At 42.1% G+C, this 23415-nt stretch overlaps 1 protein-coding gene across 3 annotated transcripts in view; it reads right to left on the bottom strand.

Moving 5' to 3' along the window:
- Nucleotides 1–23415, bottom strand: part of MEIS1 (Meis homeobox 1) — a 130173-nt gene that overhangs the window by 92008 nt on the left and 14750 nt on the right. For all 3 annotated transcript variants that reach the window (XM_037048063.1, XM_037048061.1, XM_037048062.1), the window contains one exon: nt 10118–10229. In XM_037048063.1, the coding sequence (XP_036903958.1) occupies nt 10118–10229 (112 nt within the window). The remainder of the gene's footprint in view (nt 1–10117; nt 10230–23415) is intronic.

Raw genomic sequence — 23415 nt, 5'->3', positions numbered from 1 at the left:
AACATGGAAATGCATTTTTAAATGAAGATATATCCTTTTCCCTCAAGAATCAAAGTAAAAAAGGGTGTTGGGGTGTCCCTGTCCTGCTGGCAGAGGCATGCGGTAGGGCACAGAGCAAAGCTTCAGTCCACAGCGAATGAAATATTTAAAGAATTAGCATGACTAATACTAATAATCTAGCAATGAGCCTACCTAGTAGCAACTTCAATGTGTTCTTCATTCATTCTAATTTCCACTTTCTTAAAAATAGGTGGTTTTGGAAAAAAATTTAAGATCCACCAGGTAAGGTCATGTTCTCTTTTTCTCCTAATGTGGAAATAAGGAAAAGGAAGTTCTATATCTTTCACTCCTTGGTAGGAAACAAGATGATCTGTGTCTTGGAGGGAATGCGTATGGTTGATATTGGTAAATGGGGGAGAGCCAACACCAATCTTACTAATCAAACTGAATGCTTTTAGGTTCGGTGATTACAGAAAATTATCTGCAAGACTGAACTAATCCAAAAAGCCAGACACTTGAGCAAAACCCAACTTACCAACTGTACTTCTGGGACCAATCAATATAAGAGGTAGGCAACGCCTACCCCTTTTTAAGGAAAATGCTTGGCATAAATTTACTGTTTGGGTTAGTTTTTGCTAGGCCAATAGCCAAAACCTCCACCACTATCCTTAATTAGTGCTAGCTTCACAGGGGAGAGAGACAGATTCAGGAGCACAACTAAATACCACATCCCAGGGGATGGAATCACGTCTGCTGCTGGGAAGGGCATAGGACATAAAAGCACCCTTCCAGGGAAGCTTAGCTACTCCTGCCAGGGGAATTCATTCTTCCCCGTACCCTAAGATCCCTCAAGAGATACTAAAATACTGCCACCAGACACCACCCACTTTTTTACTGGAAAGCTCTTCAGGGCCAGAGGATGGAAGCCAAGAGTAGTAGGAAGAACAGGAAATTACATGGGTGGCACGGTTTAAGGTGCAACATTAAAGCCGTCTACCACCAACTTCTGAGAAGGGCCACCCATTAAATCTTTCCTCGAGTCCTCGTGTTCAAATGCGTCTCCAGAGTCTGGACAGGTGAGACTTCGGTATCTATTTACATTTTGACAGAGACTGCCCTGTGCGATTAGCCATCTGGCACCCAGAAGACATCAGTCCAGAGGGACTACAGTGCAATCACAATTTGAAAGCATGAGAGGGCTCCCGACCCTCTTTAATAAATAATTATCCATCAATGGCCATGTGCCCGTAACTACACTGGGCACAGGAGACTTAAAGATGAAGACTAGTGCCTTCCCAGGAGCGTCCTGGGGAGGCTGGTGAATGAAAGGCTCATTTCAATATGTGACAAAGGATAAGACACTGGGTACCATGACAACACAGAAGAGGGTCACTTCCTCCAGTCTGCAGGTTCACAGAATACTTCCTGCAGATGACATTAAAGTTTAGAAGTTTTTAACCTGGGCTGCATAGACCCTCCCCTCTCCCCACAGAGTCCATGGTTAGAATTCAAAAGACCCCATATACTTGCAAGGGAAAAATTTACATTTTCTTCTCACTAAACCTCTAATTGGAATTAGCATTTCTTTCAAGGGCGTATCCAGGTAACAAACCACAGAACTATCAGCAGGACCTATGACTTTGCCACCAATGAAAATCATATTAATATATCACAGTACAGTTGTCACAAATACCTTAAAAGGTCACTTACATTTACCACTACTTCAAAAATGTAGATAATAGAATTACTGCTAGAACATTTCATTTAGTGCATATTTAACAAAGTATTCCTATCACTATATAAAAATTTGATTCTTTAGAAGTATTTTGATACTTAGATTTCAACATAATCACTTTCTCTGGTCGTCCGATATATTTTATTTTAAGCACTAATAAAAATATTACTCTCATAAGCTATCAGTTGACTTCGCCACATTGCCAAAGGGACCCCCACCACTCCCCAAACAATAAGGTGACTAATGATGGAGAAGGCTACAATGACACCGGGTCAGACTGCAGAGGCCCCGGGTGGCCACCTGGCTGTGTGGGGTGGTGGAGCCAGGTTCCCTCGTGGAAGCTGTAGGCCAAGGTTCGTCCCACAGGGCCCCGTAGATGCCGAGCCTCTGTGGCAGTTAGCAAAGCACCAAGTCAGAGGTGCCCTTCTGCAGGTGAGAGCACACACCTCTCACCCAGCCTGCCAATCGGCACCCTGACCACAGGGTTCACTGTGTCCGGGTCATTGGTAGGTTGTAAAATAAACACACTCAGCTCCCTAAGAATATTCAGCAGTTAGTGAATATTTCACTGACATATGCTTGATGTTCTTGGTGGCATGCACAAAACTCCTGAGGGCAAATACTATAACCTACTCATTTTATAGCCTCACACAAAGCACCTGCCATACATCAGTGCTTAATACATTTTTGATGACTTGACTAGAATGTATAAAGTTACATTTCCCAACTTAAATACAACTCAGGACAATATTTTGGCCCATCTGTAGAAGCAATTATAATTCTAGGCTCTTTTTATCTCCTTGGGTTATATTAAATGAGTGCTTCCCTAAAGTTAACTTCCTCTTTTCAGTTTTGCCAAGAATGACACTGTGTGAAGAATCCACTGCCCAAGACAATGGATTCTCTCCTGGTTTATTTTCTTGGATAGAAACCGAAACACACGTTTAAGCTGTGCCAGGCTATGCGTGGTGGCCCTGGAATGCCTAGGAGGGCTGATCTAAAAAACAAGCTATTGCTTATACTTTAAAACCCCATGCAGAATCGAGAAGAGAAGAGAAGGTGAGAGAGAAGAAGAGCAAAGAAAGATCTTACTTAGAAAGTGAGTTAAATAATTACACATTAGGATCTGGATTTCCAAAGCTGGGATCGCCATTTTTACTGTTTATATAAGGCAGTAAAATGCATGCTATGAGTTTGAGTGCACAGTACACTCTTCTCTGTGGTATGCATTTGGGGGAAATACCTCACCACCTGAGAAAGGGAGAACTGGGCCTTAGGAACCAGTGACCTGGGTCCGCTGCAACAGAAACTGTATCCTACTCTTGCTGAAAGGCTAATGGGGACCCACAGGGGAGCTTCCCCCAGTTTACGCAGACTGAGTGACACCGAAAAGCAGGTACCTTTCAAAAAGCTCCCATATCTTCTGACTGCAGAGCTAAAGGATGAACTGACATCACATCATAATTCATACAATCCTTTACCACACCTTTTTAAATTTAAAACTATCACACGATTCTTGAGACACCGATGTAATTAATTCCAAGAAAGTCAGAGAACTGGTGTATAATTTTAAGAGTTCTACCAGTCACACTAGAGTTGCTATTTCTTAAGAAACAACTACAACAGCAACACCACCAACAAAATGCCAACCCATCACGTGCAACAAAACCCCGGTCTCGGCACAGTTGTCAGTGGTGATTCACAGTAGCAAAGTCTCTATCACATGCACGGCAACGTGGCAAACCAAGAAGAGAACAGAACTGTGTTAAGTTTCAAAAACTAGAGTACAAAATGTGATAAGCTATCCAGACCATGAATTCACACTTAAAAAAAAAGAGCAATCAACAGAAAAATATAAGAAATGACCCTGTTGACTAATGTCCTGTCTTTTCCAATCGAGGGCCAGACCTATCCAAACCCAATCACGTGAGGACGGAATCAGTAAAGGTCAATCAAAGGCACGCTCAAACTCTGACTGTCTAGCTGACCTTCAGAGCTTGTGACAAATTGCTATCAGTCAATGTCAACTAATAACAGTAGCTCTTTGGCTAATCAATTGTTCTAAAAATGATCAAGAAAACTACTCACAGGCCAGCTCATTTTCACATCAATGCCTGTGAAGTATGAAAAGCTCATTTTTTTGAGTTTTTAATAAGCTCATAAGTAAAGCAGTTACTTGGTAACAGAGGTCACCTTACAGAAAAAGATGGAACCTTTGTCTGCCTTTTACATATTCCTTTATTACCATATTACGGTAAAAACATGCCATGGGTGTGCCAGAGGGCGCCATAATAAAGTAGGGGACACTTCATCCACTTTGGAGACCAACACTTCTGCGTTAGAGGGAACTCTATTTGGGAGTAAATAATTTCAAATGCGTTTTTCAGTTCAGATGAAACACAAGGACCTCAAGTTTACTGGACATATTGCCTAACAGTGAGAAAATGCACTTTCTGTGAAAACACTTATGGCCAAGTTCGTGCCCTGAAATAGGCAGTTACTACTTTTAGATGATGGAGTTGTTTTTCTTTGTTTTAAGATGACCTGCTTTCACGATGCTGAAAGTCAAGCAAATGGAGAACAGAAAAAGTCACTCACATTTGATGAGTCAGTGAGAGGAAAGGTGGGCCTAGGGTGGGGTGTTCTCGGGAAAACAGTCCCCTGTCTGTTCATCTAATTCCACATGCTGCGTGAGTTAATAATATGGACCTTTGGATAACGGGCATTTGCAGAGCATAATAACTTCCCCTTTCTTTTTCACACCTGACTTTTCCCATCAGGAAGTCATTTCCCTGCTCTGCCTGCCACTGGCATGCAGAGGCCGCGCTCTCGTTTAGAGCCCCACGGTGGGTGCAACGAAGGTAACACCCGGGGCTGCCACAGTCCGCGGGCCGATATCGCACTGTGTGGCCACAGTTAGATATCACTTTTCCTTTCTCGTCACTATAGATGCATTCTGGTGCCCCTGGAGTATAAGAAGTTCCCTGAGAAGTACAAGAATTAAGAAGTCGGTGTGAATAAAAACAGCTCATTCCACTCACTCTGGCCCACAGAAAAATGGAAAGAAAAAAAAACTGTTTGTTAAACATTTTTCTTCACTGTCAGGGTTCTTAGGTCATCCTAAAATTGTTTTTAAAATCAGTTGTTGTTGTTTTGAAACAAAAAAAAGAACCCGTTTCTAAACAAGCAGCATTCACTTTGTGTTTTTTCATCCGAAAAACTGCCGATAACAGATTAGATCCTAAACCTGAGTTGCTAAGGTAGTTTTTCAAATTAAAATATCTTCTGTGGCCTCAACCACTCTCAAGTTGTCCATAGGAAAGAAATAAAGGAGGGAGGGCAACACTTAAGCTGAGCCATAATTGGAAGTATGTGAAAAATGAAGTGTCAGTTTGGTCAATAAAGGGCAAAGGTCAAGGGGAACTGCAGCCCAAACTCTGTGCGAAATGTGCTCATTAAGACGTCCAATCAGAGTGCTCCTTCCCACCTATCCCATTATTCATCAGACAGCTGACTGTTTCCAACGCCCGGGTTTGGGCTGTTATTACTTTTCTTCTTCATGTAAAAAGGCGAGCTGGTATATAAATCGTTGCTTAGTCATCTGGAACATAATGTGGCCCTTCCCCTTCTCCCAGCTCCGCACCCCCTCCCATCCAGCTCGGCCAGCTAGCTTCGCAGGTCTGAAACAACTGCCTTGCGAGTCCCTTCAATAATAAATGGAATCGCCTTCTGCCTATAGGTTGCCTGAACTCATACAAAAGCTGGCGTGGAGGGGGATGGGGCAGTGGGAGGCATTGCAACTATTGATACAGTATTAGAAAGAAGTAGCAGTGCTTTTCGATTGTCCCTCTTTAAAGAAACATGCTGTTTTTGCCTTTTTTTAAAGAGGGAGCAAAATACAATTGTTGATCTGCCCGCAAAAGGAAAAGTTCATTAGAGGGTTTCTGAGGTTCCAGTGCCATTCCAGTCCTTTAGAGTTGAAATGTTTTACATCAGATTTCAATACAGGGATCATATTTTTTCTTTTTCTTCACAAGAGAGGGAAAGGAGATGAGCTTTTAGTGGGAAGTGTTCTGCCAGAAAAATGCCCTTACTTGTTTTCTGTGCTACCACTCTCAGTTCAATGAATCTGTGAATGAGTGAAACGGGATAGGCTCTTAATACATAATACAAATTAATCAGATCCATCGTCACGCTCCTCTGCAAATATCTCAATCATCGCTCTACTTAAGTGCACACAGAACCAGATCCTCCCTTGCCAAGCAGAGTTCAACCCCCCTGAGGCTAACGCTGATCCTGTCTTATCTGAAGCTGTGTCACCATTACAGGGCACAGCGCCACGACCAGTGCAGGGAGGAGTCGTCCAACTGATAACAGAAAGACTGTCCACCAAAGGATCCGCCTTTGCAGGCCTAGCCGCCCAACAGCACTTTACCACATAGGGTGTCCTAGTTAGGAGCTTGGGCTCCGGGGTCAGACTGTGAGGGTTCAAGTCCTAACTGCACCACCAATCAGAATGCGACTCTGGGCAAGTCTCTGAGATCTCCTTAATCAAGTGAGAGATGGAAGTGCACTGGCTGCCAGTCCTGAACGTGCTCTTTCATTATTTTATAGCTATGATGTGTTCACTCTCTTGACTTGGAACCAAAAAGGGTGAAGTGCCCAAACTCAAAATGTGTTCAGTCACACATAAAGCTGCCCATGAGCGGTAGAATGACTGTCCCCCCAGGGAAGGAAGATAAAATTTGCTTGGTGTTCCCCTACCCACAATCACACATTTCCCAAAGCAGGCCCTGAGTATAGCCATAGGGCAGCCATGGACAGGAGGACAAATAAGGAACAGGACAGAGTCAGTCACATACCTGCTGATGTCTACCTCGGCTTATGAAACCCTGCTTCAGGGTCCTGACAACACCCCACCCTGAAGCAGAGATAAACTCAAGCAACAGGGCCCCCAGAGCTGACTCTGACAGTTACTCACTCTTGGGTATTTGTGCACTGTACTTTTTTCTTCTCGGAAATGGGAAAATAGCAAATAATTCACAGGGCAAAACGAAGGCCTCCATCGCCTGTCTCTGGAAGCACTTGGAGAAAGTTAAAGAGTAGACAAAATCGATGCCGCAGCGACCGCAGCAGCAGCCTCACCAAACACCTGTGAGCCTCCCTTCCCCACGCCCACCTGAAGGGGCCTCACACACTGAAGAACCTGCGCAGTTTCCTGCTCGGGACCACCAGTGTTCACCCCAAATGAAATTGAGTGTGCTGAGGGAGAGTCGCATGATAAATAGCTTGAGTTGGAGGAAAGATTTTTTTATGCAAATCATGAATAAACATTAAATCCCCGAAGAAAAATAATATACTTTGGATTTTCTTAATTACCTAGCTAATGTATGCTCTCTTAAAAATGCCCAAGATTCAATATTACATTTTTTTATGCTTAGGTAAAAATTGTACTAAAACTATTCCATCAGTCACAACAGCCGCTACTTTGGCAAATTATCAGGCACTCAAAAACCCCCAAATTGCTGAAACACTAACTAGAAATTGCTACTGTATATGAAGTCTGTCAAACATTGTGAATTTCCTAGATGACTTACTTTATTTCTTTACTTTGGAAGTCCAAAAGAACAGGCCTTGGTTGAGATATATAGGCTGTTTTATGCCCGCACTGTGCAGTAGATAAGGTTATTTAACAGAGAAACAAAGCCTAGGGGATTCCGGTTTTTTGGACCACAGGTGCCATAATGAAGTGGTGAAAATTGAAAAGAAATGAGGAAAAAAGAAACGCAGCACAAATAACACAGTAGAGAAACTTTTAAAATATGTATTACTCCTGTCTGTGGGGGAAGCACCTCTTTGGAGAAGTTCTTGACAGATTGAGTTATTTCTGTCTATTGGGTATGTATAAAGACATATTTATGGATTTATAAATCTTTTGAAGAGGGCTGTTATTTACCCAGTTGACTAAAATGGACTCAAACTGTGTAAATAACTATTTAGGACATGCACTACGGGCCAAAGGCTGGCCCAGCTTACTCATCCGGGCCTGCCAGAAAAGGCAGGCAGGGAAAACGTGGAAAAGCCACTGTGCACAGTTAATCCGCAGGCCGCACAGAGACCTGGCTCCGCGGGTCTCAGGGATGAAAAAAAGATTTAGAAGGGTCACGGTCGGCATGGCAATGTACATACGTTGTTGCAGCAACACTGCTAGGTGTCCGTCTGCATTTAGCAAGGAATAAATCACGCTGCCAAAGACAACCCGCAGGGAAGACTAAAGGTGGGACTCCCGAGGCTGTACGATCAAGCTGCTGGAGGAGAGGAAGGTGACATCGGGATGGAAAGTTTCTACCTGGCCACGGTGGAAGTAACTGACTTCAGTTTTTTGGTGGAGAGATGAGGGAAGAAGGCACGAAGACAAAAATCTCGTATAAACCATCAGGAAACTGAAAGTTTAGGTCGGACACCATAGTGGGACCTCAACCGATCCTTCCACTCAGACCTAACCTTTTTTTCTTCACCTGTCACCTGGGGCTAGACCTGTTTGATCAGCTGAGACCCTTCCAATGAGATAATTTATGTCAAAACGGCTTTTAAAAACTAGGTGGCGGTCCTTTATGGAAAATACAAAGAGAAACAATGTAAGGGGCAAACTCTAGTAATGTCAAGGATCTACGGTTCTCGGTTACAACCAAATTCATGATCACATTGGCCTTTGGAGAGCACTTGTTGCAGGAGGAAGAGACATGCAAACTCCTAATTCCTTGTTGTGACAAGTCGGAGGGGAAGGACTGGGACGAGGTGTTTGCCCTTTGCAAATCCCTTCATCAGATACGGTTAAGGAAACGTAATATAACTTTAAATTCAAGTCCATGGTAGCTGTTCGCTGCCTGCCTGCTGGAGGAGGATGCATTTTTTTTTTAAAAGCCAGAAATGAAAGACAAAAAGCAACAAACAAAGCTCTGGGCTGTGACCCCATGTAGCAATTTTGGAGAAAAGGAAAAAGAAGGGAGGTTCCATTCACACCTTTTTGAAAACTCATGGTGTAAGATGAATTCTGAAAGTAGGGCTTTTTACTGTAAGTGCTGACATCACCTTAACTACAGGGCTGTGAGCAGCGACGCCACAACATACGCATGCGCACACCTGAAAGAAAAAGCGTCCTGTGGGTTTAGGCTGCGTATCATCTTCCGGTAAAAGTCAGAGGGCAGAGGTTGCCTCTTTCTGTCTCAGCCCTGAACCAGTTCACTGCTTTTCCAGGCTCCGTCTTTCCTAGACCTGTAGTTGTGATGAAGTCAGCAACTTCACTCAGAGCAATAAAATGTCTCAAATGCTTCAAGTGTAGAAGTGAATCCCAGTCCAAGCAGCATTCATGGGTCTAGAAAATTTAACTTTCCTGCTTTTGTTTTCAAATTAATCATGTTAAATATAATGTAGACTACAATCCCAATTGGTAGAGATCACTTCAGCTTGAAAACAAATTCTTTTGCTGTTTAACAGCATTCCAGTGAAACATGATCACCACACCAGAGTTTAAAGTATGTACCTACTGTGGGTTCAGACTCAGCTTCAATAAAAGCTGTCTTTTTCTGTTCAGCTAGAGAACACTCTTTTAAATTTGGGTCACATTAATTGAACACAAAAGCCACTGCCATCCATCTCATCAAAAGCAGTGGGAGACACCCAGACACTCATTCACCCTTTTGTTGAAGATTAACTTCCTGCTTAAACTTTACTTCCTGCCAGTTGTGGTCCGATGTGCACATCCGTGGACACCCAAATGCACACACGGGCATGAGTAGTCAAAGAACACCACGAATCCAACTGACCTGGTTTCTTTCCATTTCTTCCTGACTCCCTTTAGTCTGCCCTTGCAATGAAGTCAAGCACTTAAGAAATTCAAATAAGTAAGTTCAGAAAAATGGCTTCCACCCAGTGGACAGGGACACCCAACCTGGGTTTTTGAAAGGCCCACTGCCTTCTAAGCGTCTTAAGACATCGTTAACTTGGAATCCTAGTGGATGTTTCTTCATGAGCTCTTCAAAAGCCTCTAAGGGCAAATAATAATAAGAGTTCTTATTTGTATAGCATGGTATTACTAGCATACTGTTCAGGCACATTTCAACTTCTCGTTCTCTAATTGCCCTCAGTCAGTTCACTGACCCATTTTACGGAAGTGGCCAGGTGACTGGCAGTTAGGCAGCTGGAATGGCAGAGAAGAGGAAAAGGATAGCGGGAGCGAGTACGATGAGCTGATTCTCCTATTTTATGGGATTTATGTTCTAGGAAAAACTATAAATAGTCAATAACTAAACAATTCTGATTTTCTCAAGCCTTACAAGTGAAACAAATAGCAAAGGAGAACAATGAGAACACCTCCCCTACCTTGCTCACTGCTGTTATCTCCGCTGTGCGATGTGTGGCCACCGCTGGAAGGGCCCGGGGTTCCTCCTGAACGGGTGGATGCCGTGTCATCGTGATCTCGGTTCCAAGAGGGCTGTGGGGACACAAATCAGAAATCCAAATAGGGCAGCCTGTTAACCCTGGCTCACAGCGGAACAGTAGAAGGCAAGAGTGGACAACCATGCCGTCTCTCCCATCCCCCTTCACGGACGGTGCCAGCTCAGAACTACGCTGGCACACTCGGAATTTGCCAATTTCTGCTGCTACGGTGAAATTATATGTACAAATAGTTATTCTGTAAATAATTGCATGCTTTATGACCAAGGAAAACAAAAACATTGCAATCAAAGAAGGAAAAGAAATGCTGCCACTTGATTCTGACTATTTTTAACACCAACAAACCCTCTGGCACAACAGCCTGCTACTCTGAAAATGCAAAATGCGAGTGGTGGTCTATCACAGGGTGGTTTATAGCACCCTCTGATTCACCCTGGAAGACAAACATGGCCTCGCAATTAGGCTGGGGTCCATAATAGCTAGTATGTGTCAGCTGTTTGCCGGATGGTACATGGCAAATGGACCAGGCACAGGGACAAAAAAGAAATGAGAATAACAATAGATTCACATGGACTGTGTACACTCAGCCCCATGCCGAGCCTTCATGTACTATTGAACGGAAAACAGATGTTGCTTCTTATCACTGGGTGCATTTGAAAGTAACATTCAGATAGAAAAAAAATTGGCTGTAAATTAAATTCTTGGGGAAAACAATCATGGTGACACTTCTCCCAAATCTCCCTTTATCACCAGAAAAGAGTTTAATTAGCTTTTAGTGCTAGCTTTCCAAAACAGCCCTATGAGTCACTGGTCACCCGCACAGTAGGAATGATGCAAAATAGAAGGCTGGTTCTTGGCTTTGTCCTAAAGGAAGTGCTCTTGGTTTTCCAGATGATTAGTGGGAAAGCAGGATGATCTTGTATGTAAAATATGTCTGCATCGTTGCAGCCACAGAACGTCAATGGGTCACAAATGTGTTGCAAGTAGTGAAGTTCATCAACATTTTTAATACCCCTAGCAAAAGCAAAGTGCTGTTTGCTTATTTCTTGGAAAGCATTTTCATATCCCAGAGAAGATAAGAAGGGAAGAAGAGATCAAAATGTTCAGACAGCCAGGGAGAGAAAAGTAAAGATACCACCTAAGAGGCATGCTCTATAAGAATCAAAGGGAAAAAAAAACTGAGTATTCCTGAAAAGGATGCTTGGCCTCCACCTATCCCACACTCTAGGCCAGAAGATGAACACAGCCTGGAAAATTAAATAAAGTCACAGAAAGATTTGCCACTTGTATGTTGGACTGGGCCATGACGCTTATTCTCAAAAACGGTGCTAATTGATCTGCTGAGTCTATGATGGAAGGATGTGTGAACTGTGAAAGAAGGGCTTTTGACAAACGTGCATTCTGCGGCATACCAGAAGCATGCTGTAAGGCGTAATCTGGAACACATGCTCAGAATGCAAACAGTTAATGCATAAATTTTCAGTTTGCACAACTGCAGCTCTAAAAGGGGGACTTGTTTATTCAGAGCTCTGCAGAAAGAATGGTACAGCACCCGGGGGACAGACAATGCCAGGCACAAAACCCCGGTGCCTCGACATGTAAAAGGATGTTTTTCTATGTGCTACAAATCCCACTTGAAAATATAATTAGAAGGAGAAAATGGCAAACTATTGCATTAACTGTAATTGAACAAAAGACCAGCAAGGCGTGTGGGAGGCTGCAGGAACCCGTGGGAGTTTCAGGATGCAGGAGATCCTGCGAGTGACATCTCCTGGGCACTCTCATTTTATTTACGTTGTCCCTCACTACTATTGTGGACTGGTGATCTGACTTGTAATTAATAGAAAAGCTAGTGATAACAAGAGAAACCACAGAGCAACAGACTAACCTCATCAGAAGCACGTTTGTTAATCTGATTAAGACTAGGACCCTAGAAAGGTGACTTAGAACCAAAGAATTACTCCACGCCATACAGAAAACTGTCCTCTTTTATGCTACAACAGACCTGATATATTCACTATCTTTTAATGAGCTCCGCTGATTTATTCAGCTCTGCTCTGCTCCCTCCCCCACTTTTCTACTGTGCAGGATGTAGATTAATTCAATGCTTAATTGTTTAGTAAATTCAATTTTCCACATTCTATTCTGCATAGCTTTAGCTAAGGTTCTTAAATCTTCAGCAGTGAGCCCTGAGCCCAGTGTTTGTGATCTGTGCCTACCTTTTTTCATCGCCATTTTTCTTCATCCACCACTTAATTCACCATGAAAAGATTTTCCTTGCTGGAAATTCTGATTCCGCTATGATCTGTGAGGCATTCCGATTCACTGCATTTCCATTGTGTTGGGTCTTAGATGCCGGGCTCCTCTTTTCTCACAGCTATCGCCACATTATACAGGCATTCATGCAAGAAATGTTGGATTCCACCTCAGTTTATCCAAATTTTGTGCAACCTATATGTTTAAATTTGTGTGTTCACCAAAGGTAGGAGCCAATATTTTCCACCTAATATCATTCTTCTCACAGCCTTGCTCTTTCTGGGAAGGCCTGTGAATACCGAATGCACTTTCTCTGAAATGAAATCTAACTTTTGTGGTCCTCTCTTGAATTAGCATTTTGGATATTAGCATTTCAAGAATGGTGTCGTCATACGAAGCTGAGCATTAGGAGAATCCACAAGGTTACCAAAACAGAATGAGAATCATGTTTAGTTCAGTTCATTAAGCATGATTAAAGTCTAAGGACCAGAAATAGCTCATGAATTCTTTGAGTATAAATATGTAAGACAGCCCTAATCAGAACGAACTCCCCCCAAATCCATCCACTGGAGAATCTCAGTTACAACAACACATCTCTGTGACTCTATGTGGTTACAACAAACATCATTATTATTTTTAAAATAAAATATGTGCATTTGATTATGTACATGTATCTGTGAAGCTGTGAGTTGCTTGGGGCCACTTGTAAAATAAGGCTGACAGGCTAAAACCAATGATGAACTGCATTCAATGGACAGCAAACTTTAGTCACGGTTCTAAATTAAGTTCCAAAGAGGCTTTTTGCTTCAACGTATATAACTTCAGAGTAATCAATGTCTATGTTCTCATCTACTGAAAGTCCATTAAGACTAGAGGTCCTAAGATGAAGTCCATGGACCTTCTAAAGAAGACTTCAGGGGAGCCTTATTTTAACAACAATTGCGTTTAAGTGCATACTTGCATTTTCCCCTCATCTCCAAGAGATGTTCACTGAGCTAGATGGAAAAAAAAAAAAAAACGGGACTGGAAAGACCTTTGAGATCATGGAGTCTATACTCTAACTTGACACTGAGAGCCAACCCTCAAAAATGTTTGAAAACAAGGATCTTTAAAAATGAGGATAAGCTAAAATTCATGGAGTGGTACTTTTTATTTATAAGGCAATTGTACTCATATCTGGTAGTGAAATAGAAGCATTGCCCTCCTTGGCTACAGGCTCCTCCAGGGCCAGGCTAGTATCTGAATCTTCCCTCCATGTCCTTTCCTGGCTCAGCACTGTGTAGGGCGCGCACTCAGCACCCAGTCAGTGCTCCGTAAACTAAACTGAGTCATTCATTCGTTACTATTCCACCAGGAGTCCAGCAGACCAACTTCCCAAAGGATCCTTCCTCCTGAATGGAAACCATCCATTGGTGGTTCTTTTCTTCTTCTTTCCTTCATAATTGTTTTCACCTGTGCCTTAATTTTGGACACACTTCAGGTCTTCATATCACTTTTCACGTTTTTCTTAGGCAATTCCTTTCACTATCATGCTGAGTTTTCACCCATATGCTACAAAAATTATGTCTCTGGATCTCTTCTTGGGACTTTGGACTTGTATGGCCAACTGCTGCTAAACCATCTCCACACAAAGATGTGTGTCTGGCTCCGCAAGTCCAGAGCTAAGCTGGCCCCACCAAACCTCCCATGCATTCTCCTTTATTCTTGATCCGAGTAGGTATAACCCCATCCATCCATGGTATAAATTCCAGAACCACCTGTAACATATTTACTTGTTCTCTCTCTCTCTCCTCTCCATACATTCAGGCATCAAGTTTTGCCCATTTTTGCCCCTAAGTATTTCTCAAATAAATTCCTCATTTTTCATCTTAGTGGTTGCCATTCATGTTAAGGCCCTCCCAGCTTTAAGGAGTTCAAGTCAAATCACTTTCAGCTTTAAGAGAGTTCAACTCCACTAGAATATAAGCTTCATGAGGATAAGAGCTGGTGTCAGTTTTGCCCACCATTGCATCCTGCGTATAAAGCACAGTGCCCAACATGTGTCTGGCACTCCGGAAATGTCTGTTGAATGAACTAACAGCTCCCTACTGCCTACGGAATACAGTCTAGCATCCTCCGCCTGATATACAAGGCTCTTCATAGTCTACCCCCTGGGGACCATTTCTCTCCTTGCTCCTTGTACTGCAGCACGTGATTTCTGGCAGGCGTGTTCTGCTTGTCTCTTCAGGCTCATCTTCCTCCTTCCTTCCTGCCTGGAATGCCCTTCTCTGCCCTGCCAGGCCCCAGACCTTGATCACCTCCTAGTTGCTAATTAAGTCACAGCTCAGATATCCCCTTCCCCAGAATGCCTTCCCTGATACACATATGCACATACTTCCCCAAGGCTGAGTTAGCATACCATCCCTAGAGCGCTCCGAGCACCAGATGCACATACACCTCTGTCACTCCACTCTCTCTCACTGTGGTCTGATGACCTGCTGGTCCTGTCTACATCCTACACGACCAGTGTTCTGAAGTCCTGGACTATGTCTTAGCCGTGCTTCCACCCTCCATCCCAGGAAAATGTCTATGCCACATTAGATACAAATATGTATCTAATTTTGAATAAATAAATAAATAACTTAAGTGAGATATAGAGGATCTGTGTGTTAAATTGTCACCTGATGCTGTGATCTCCTATATTAAATACCATAAAACATCTAAAAAAGACTTGCATGATCTAAAAACATCACAAACTGGCATTCACATAAGCACATACCGCTATGAAATAGAGTAATACTCAGTTGTAGTGTAACACAGTCACAAGAAAGAGAACTTGAAGCTGCATATATCCCACTTTGAAATCTGACTACACCACCTCCATGGTCTTAGACACATCACGACTCCCCTAACTCCAACGTCCCTAACCTGTAAATGGGAATAAAGAAATCCTCCTCTGCAGACACAATGCATATAAATTTCCAGGCATGCAGCAAGCACTCAATAAATGGCAGCTACTACAGTTCTTAATGTAACAGCATAGGCTGACCCAGTCAACCCTGAAATATTTGCATACAGGTGTATTCAGTTTATAGACCTTCTGGAAAGAATGGTTAACCGGAGCTGGCGTAGCATGCAGCTTGGTATGCCCTGGGCTATCTCCCAGCTGGTGTGTGCTCAGGGAATGCAAACTGATCTTATTTTCACCTTCAAATAACATGATTTTACAGGTGGCCTGCTCCTCCCCACCCCATCAAGTCTGATTTGATCCCTGATATTTATAAATCACTTTACAGTATACAAAGCACTTTGACATATTTTCTCACTTGGTCATTCATCACACCAGTGTGATGCCAGAATCTTTTTTTTAGGCCCCAAATAGTGGGGTTCTTTTATTCAAAATTTCTATACTACCTGTCTCATTCAAAAAGATGGGTAAACTAGAGTCTGGTGATCTTGACTTGGAAGAGGCCAACTGGCAGCTACGTAAAAATTGATGAAATAATCACAGCGTTATTTAAAGTTAGTCTTCATCTATCAACAGGCAGCTTCCTCTTTGGGGAAGTACTTGTGCATTTCAAACCCCCAGAGTCTCTTTAGTAAATGATCTCTGGGGGGCCTGAAAGAGCTGGCTGATCTCCAGAAGTAAATGATCCAGTCTCTCCAGATCAGGAAAGCCACCGGTCCACGTGGGGAATACACCAATTCGCGTCATGCTTCCGCGTACACTCGCTCATATTCCCCCACCTCCACGCGTCCATACGTACATGCGCACACACATCTATGCTCAGCCACGAAGCAGAGCAGACAGGATCACTGAATGCCACCGTTCCACAGGGCCAGGGCAGTCACAGCTATTTAGTTCCCCGCCCTGAGACTTTTTCACCTCTGCCTAAACAATGTCTCTTAGGGTGCTTAAAGGCACAGAACTTCAGCAGATATGGTCCCTTACACCTCTCTCAATCAATAAGGCCATCTGAGCAAAAGAAACCAGAGAGACCCCCACACAGAGGTGAGTATTGAAAGTCTGATGTATTGACACTCTGATCTGAAACTCTTCGTGGCCCCAATTTGCACCTGCTTGATAACCAGAACACATCCTAGAAGCATTCAAACTCACTCAACACCCAAAGAGCACCTACAATTTCCTAGAGCCTGCTCCTCTCAAAACATACTCCCCTTAGGCTATGCCTATCCAACTTCGAATTCAAGTAACTCAGAAAAAAAAAGGGAAATTATTTATGTGGATTTTAAAAGAATTCCTTAAAATCATCACAGAAAATTCATTGAACCATGACAAGATGGAGCCAGATGTGTCGCCGTCACAGGGCTATGCTGCCCTCTCACCTTTCAACGCCTGGATGTTTTTAAATACCAGGAACTCACACATTGGTACTTCGGGGAGCACACATTCTATGGATTCAGGAGTTACATCCAAATGTGCTTGGGAACGGGCTGGAGATGAAACCTTTCCTGACCCCACACTCTGTTCTGCTGACCGATGAACAAGGGTGGGGAGGCGGCTCCGAGCCGAGGCGCCCCTGGTGGTGGCCCCGCAGGTGCCTCCCACAGAGAGGCCGCCTGGTTAGAAGTTTATCTCCCTCGCACACTTCCGACTTTCTCCATCGCCTCTCCTTTTTTTCACTTCCTTCCCTGTCCCCGCCCTCACAACCTGGCCTCTGCCAAGTCCCTAGGCTGCCAGGGTTCTGGTTGAGCCCCTTTTTAATGCTGTGATAAAATGTGCTTCTTACCGGATGTAACACAGGCCCGAAGGGCAACTTTGGTGACTCAGGGCAGAGGGTAAATTAGTGGTAAGACAATAGCAACCCGGCACCCCCTCTCAGGATCTGCGGCTCTCACCAAAACACCGCACTTCCTCTTCTCGCCGTCCCAGGCGGCCGTATTTGCCACTGTGGACCTCTAACCTAGCAGTGCGTCCCAGTGGTTACCCAGTGACCCCTCGCTACGGTGCTCACCGCGCTGTGCCAGCCACGATCTTCACAACCTCAGCGGGTCTAGTCCTGCATCAAATAGGGCAGATTTCTAAAACCCTGACAACTTAGCAACTGTGATATATTTCTTTAAACACATACACACACACAACCACATGTATGAGACCATATGATAGTAGTCGTGGGTAGTTTGTGGAGGCAGAGATAGTGTCTGTTAAATTGAGTTCTGTATTTCCCAGTTCTCACGTACCACAAATAAAACCTACAAAAATGATAATTTTTCAAACATTGAATCCTCTGTCTCTGTGTAATGAGGCATGTAGAGAGGAGGAGAAAAATTTTTGCGCCTTGTTTTTTTTTTTTTCGCCTTTGGTGAAAACTCTCCAAGGAGTAATTTCATCTTTAAATGAAAGGTTTTGTATCAGGTGATTGTATGAGCACCAGGAATCGCTGAAGCCTCGGGTTCAGACACAGGGAGCCACACCAGAGCACACCAACGCTCACACCCACCCAGCAACACACTCGCACCACGTGCGGAGGAACCGGGGGAAAGAATGCGGATAAAACCTAATTTTAATGTTACACTGCCATGAAATGTAAAGCAGCTTGGAAGTCCACTACATTTTTTAAATCCACTAGCCCTTGAGCGCAGGCAACCCTGTCTAGCTCTCCTCAAGGCCAGGCCGCCGTGCGGGCAGTGAGGGCAGGGCCTTTGGGAAGCTCAGGCCCAGCACCGCGGGTCACTCTCCCAGTGCGCCTTAAAACCTGACTCTCCCACCGCCGGACATCTCTTAGGTCTTAACTCTGAGGCTCTCAGGTTGTCACTAATCTGCACTGTTGAATTCATTCATCCACAAAATTAAAAATGGATCCATAATGCTAGGCAATAGTCTATAGGTATAAAACACCACCACAATATTCCAAAACCTTGCCCTATGGAATTTACGCAGCACTGCTCCGTTTTGCCCAGTCCCTTTACATGGAGAATGGAGGGAGGAACCCCCTCCCCCGGCCCGTGACCCCACCGTGGTCTCGGAGGAGAACATGAATTCCTACATGGGGGAGGCGCATGCCGACAGAGTGAAAGGGAAAAGGACAGTTACAACCAAAGGGAAGGAAACTGCTGACAAGAACTGACACCTGCTTTTACACACACACACACACACACACACACACACACATCTTAAAACCAGAAAATAAATGAGTAATTCACAAATTATTCAATTGCACTGAATGTTCAGATTCTACAGTTTATTGCGGAGAAAAATCTCATAAACAGAAAAGAAGATAAAGCCTCATGACACTAGGAATCTTAGTCAAAGTACTTATTTATGTTTTAATAACATTTCCTTTTCCTCTGCTATTGTATTATGGCTGGCATGCTATTAATAAAAATATACTCTTATATTAAATTATTTTAATGGCTCTATGTGCTTCCACCCTTAAAATCATACCTGTGGATTGTAGTTTGGAGTTAAATGTTCAAATTTTTTTGAAAAGTCCAACTGGTACCATTATATTTCCAAATATTTGGACCTAAATATTTAATATGTTAATCTTCATTGATCTGTGAAGAGTTTCTGCTGAAATTCAGAGTATTTTCTATCATTTCTATTAGGAGTGGCAGAAGAATCTTTAAATTATGGCAGTACACCTGGAGTTATAAAATCCCTTTTAGAAGATCGCTCGCTTCCCAATGTTTTATTTTACATTTGTAACTTGGTATTCAGTGCTCCTCACTTTGCAAACATATTAAGATAAAATAAACTCAAAAGTGTCTTATATAAAACAACTTCAAACCACACATTTTCTAGGCAACCATCCTAGTAAAGAGAACATCTGATAACGCAGAAAACATTGTATCCTGAGTACAAAGTAGATCCCGAGACCTCGTGAGCGACGGGGACTCCGCCACGTGGTATCTGCATGCAGAAATGTGGGGAAAAGTACTGAGCCCAGATCTGCACGTCAGTGTTACTGGAAGTTGAACTCCAGAATGCAGTCACTCACTGTGCTGTCTCAGCAACACAGCTGAGGGACCAGTCTCCTCTGACATGCCAATGAAATCAGAACAGTAGTGACCCTCCTAATAAAAATTAAAATGATATTTTTTAAAACTCATGATTTAAAAAAGGGTCAACAACAACAACAAAAACATCCCATTTACGACTATTTGATCTTCCTCCCCCGGTCAAATTCATGCTGTTGATGGTTGGGCAGCAAGTGAGTACAAAGATATAATATCACTTAACACCTCCTACTGTTTATTTAGGGCTTACTATCTTAAATGCTTTACATGCGTTCTTATTTAATTCGTACAAGCAACTCAATAATGTGTGTTCTATTATCATCCCCATTTTCAGATGGTGAAACTGGAGCTCCTGGAGGTACAGAACCACCCTCCCCAGCAAAGCCTCACCCAGCCAACTGCCAGCACCCCAGTTTTGGAGTGTGCACACCTCATCCCGACCCTGCTGGCCCGAGAGGCTGCGTCACCAAAAGTTAGTCAGTGCACTGAATGGCTCTTTCTCTAGTGTTTCAGAAATTTTCTCTATTCTACTTTCAGACTCTCAGACCAGAAAATTCACAAGTTTTTTTGTGAGACAGAAAAAAAAAAAACCCAGCCAAGATGTGATCTTGTTTTATTCAACTACCTCATGCCACTACCTTTCAGATAAAAGAAGCATGGAAATTTCCATGGACCACTGATACCCACTAACAATGAGCAATACTCTACTTTCCAATTTCCCTGTGCTTTTTCTTTTCGGAGAACCTTTTTATATTCTCAATCAACTTTTATTTTTTAAGTACCCATCATTCCTTCAGGATTTCTAAATCCTTAAGCTCTCTTAAATTTTGAGGTGGGGGAAGTGTTATTCCCACCTTCCTTGTTTATCTTTGGGCAAAATTTATCCTGGACTTTCTCAATGCATCTTGAAATGCAGCTTGCATTTCTCGTTCCTAGAATGCAAGGTTTTCTCTATTTCAAGGCACTTAACTGAGAGATTAACCAAAGCAACTGTGAATCCCAGAAGCAGGGGCCGAGTTTTACTGTTGGTGCACTTTTTAAAGAATTCCAGTGAATCAGAATGCTGTTCTCCAGTCATACTGGAGGCGATTATTCCCGATGCTATTCATACCATTATAACAGTTATAGAGTATGTGGAATATTAAATGTACACTACAAGTGAAGAAAAGCCCCATCATTGATTTGTTAATGTTTTATTCTCTTTTTCTGTTGGCATGTTCTTCACAAGCCCTCAATAAACATTAAACACTCAAGCAACTCACCATGATGGTGGCAAGCAAAACTTTAGAATGTCGAAACAGTAGAGGGAAGAACAATGCGCCTAATTGAAATGGCAGGGTCATTTGGAAAATAGCATTGAGTTGCTACAAATCCCAAATTCCAGAATAAAAATGTTTATACTCACTCAAATGCAGATTGATACTGGCTTTGAATAATTATTAGACTAAAAAATAGTTGAACATCAACAGTACATTTGATGTGCATAGAACAAGCACAATCTACACATCTCTATGATTTGGGGCAAGATACTTCCCTTGGCGATTTTGTTACTGAACACAGCTTATAAGATCCCAGAATGGGCCAAGCCACCAAACCACACAGCTAGTGTTAAAACTTCCAGAGACAATATTCTTCAGAAAATGTAGAACACAGTAACGGACAGAGAAGCATGCTGAAGGAAATAAAGGGGTTAAAGGATTCTGCTACACAGTGTCTTTTTTTCATTCAAAGAAATAAATTTATTACCAAGATCAATTCAAAATGTAATATTCCTGATTCTCTTTGGCAGAAACTAGACCCAAAAAAACCCCCAAAACTCTGACAATTAAAATTAAAATAGAAAAATGTACATGCATCTGGAACTATGAAATAGAAACACGTAATGACTCTAGAAGATGATGTTTATCTGGACACTGAGGGTAACCTTATTATCTACTTAAGTCTATTCCCTTTTTGGCAGAGAGGCACCGTATCTGGCAAAGATAAATTCCATATGCTCTGTAGAGTTATAGCATATTTCCCATAAATAATGTACACAACAGACTGTAAATAAATCATACATTTATCTGAACTGTTCAAGAGTGAAGGGCAAGGTGGCTACTCCTGAGACAGTCTCCTATGAGTGACCAGTTTCAAACAAAAGTAACCTTTAGTGGTGAGTTAGTTATCACAAAGTTCTTAAACGAGCACATTCTTAAGTGGGGGTTTTAAAACAACTCCAGATCCAGTGGGAACTTGCACGTCAATGTTCCAACTAAACTCAGAATGCCCCAATTAATTTTGCTGCTTAACTTTCTATTCTGTTCGTAGCAACACAGCTAATAGAGTCATACCTATCTGAGGCAATTTTTAATACTCTCTACACTACTGGTTTTTATGATCAGTAAAATACCTATATTTAAAATGTAATGTGTGAGGTTTTGCCCCATGAAATACACAGGTTTTTTTTCTTCCTTCAGTGTGAAACACTTTAATATTGCAGTGAGTAGAAAGAAAAACTATCTTGGAAAAAGAGAAGAGCCCACCAGCACTAGCTGCTAGGACTTTACCTTGTAAAAATTGTTAGCACCTACCCCCAGAGTACACCCCTTTAGAAGCCCTACAGACACACAAACTATTTCCATTTCTTATAAACAGTGTAAGTATGCCTTAATAACCTCAGACATCGCACACCATTTAGCTGGAAATTAAGTTTTCAAATCGCTGAGGAATAGTTTCTGAATAACAGAAGACACTATAGGTCACAGTTAATTATAGCTTGTCTATCAAATTAAGTTAATGTTCAAGAACACATCCAAATAGTTATAGAGAAATTAAGAGAAGTTTTATTGTCAAAAAAAATTCTTATTCATTCAGCTTCTAATAATTTTAAAAGCAGAAAGATAAGCCTTTTACAAGTTGGGATGGGATGAAAAACTCTAGGTTTGCAATAAATCATTCCTTTCATTGTCCTTTGATAACTATGTTGATTTCATTATAAACTTCATTTTCCAGAGTTTCACAATAGTCATAAACACACTTCACTTTAAAGAGTTTCAATGGGACATAATGTGAATGCAAATGCAGAATAAAATGCAAATCACGGAGGTCTGGGGCCAAATATGGACCATCAGTTAAGAATACAGTCACCAAAAACAAACATTTAGGCCTGAAGAGGAAGAACACAAAGGGGCTGATACGAATCTTTATATCAAGTATTCACAGCCCTAGGGAAGGCAAGCAAGAAAAATGGTTTTCAGCTTTTCACCTAATTGTAAAGCGCAGGTTGGGAATATATGATGACTTTGGTCTCCATTCATTCTCATTCTAAAGTGAGTACCACTCTGCATCTTCTCAGGCAAATAAACCCACAAGGTACTCAAAGAGGGAAATGAGATCTAGCAGACTAGTTAGACATCCAATCACAGGCAGAGGAGGCTTACCAAACAGCAGAATAGAAGAGATCAGAAAAAGAAAGAGCTGTAGTTCTGCCTTGCTAAATAACAACCAACAACTCAGATATTTATGAATAATAAACAAGGATAATAAACATGCTATTGGTTGGCATTGTGAAGAATAAGGGAGAAATCTACAGAAATGGGAATTCACCAGCAACACAATGAACTTCAAGTTAGCATATATTGTCAGGGAATAATTCTGATATCACTCAAAATATTATTTATTTACTATTATCATCTTAATGAGTCAAAATAATGTATGTTTCAATGCATTGTGAAATTTAAGACTTTGTATTGTGTCCAACCAAAAAAAAGTAGCAAGACTATAAAATGTTACTTCAATGTGTTAAACTCATAAAAAAATTGTGGTGGTTTAAAGTATTACCTAGTAAACCTATTAGTAGTAACAATATTTCCTTTCGGTGGAAAAATATAATTCCATTTAAGTTTTTTAAGGAACCATAACATTTCACACTCCAGGTTCTTTACCTCATGATTATAATCCTGTAATTGTAACTAGAGTCACAAAAAGTATCAGGGGAAGAATCAACTGTAGAAATGTATTTTTGA

The sequence above is a fragment of the Sturnira hondurensis genome, unplaced genomic scaffold (assembly GCF_014824575.4).
Source record: "Sturnira hondurensis isolate 20B ecotype Veracruz unplaced genomic scaffold, ASM1482457v3 Scaffold0006413, whole genome shotgun sequence".
Lineage (NCBI taxonomy): Eukaryota > Metazoa > Chordata > Mammalia > Chiroptera > Phyllostomidae > Sturnira > Sturnira hondurensis.
Note: the sequence above shows the minus strand (reverse complement) of the source record. Positions and strands in the feature narration are given on the sequence as shown.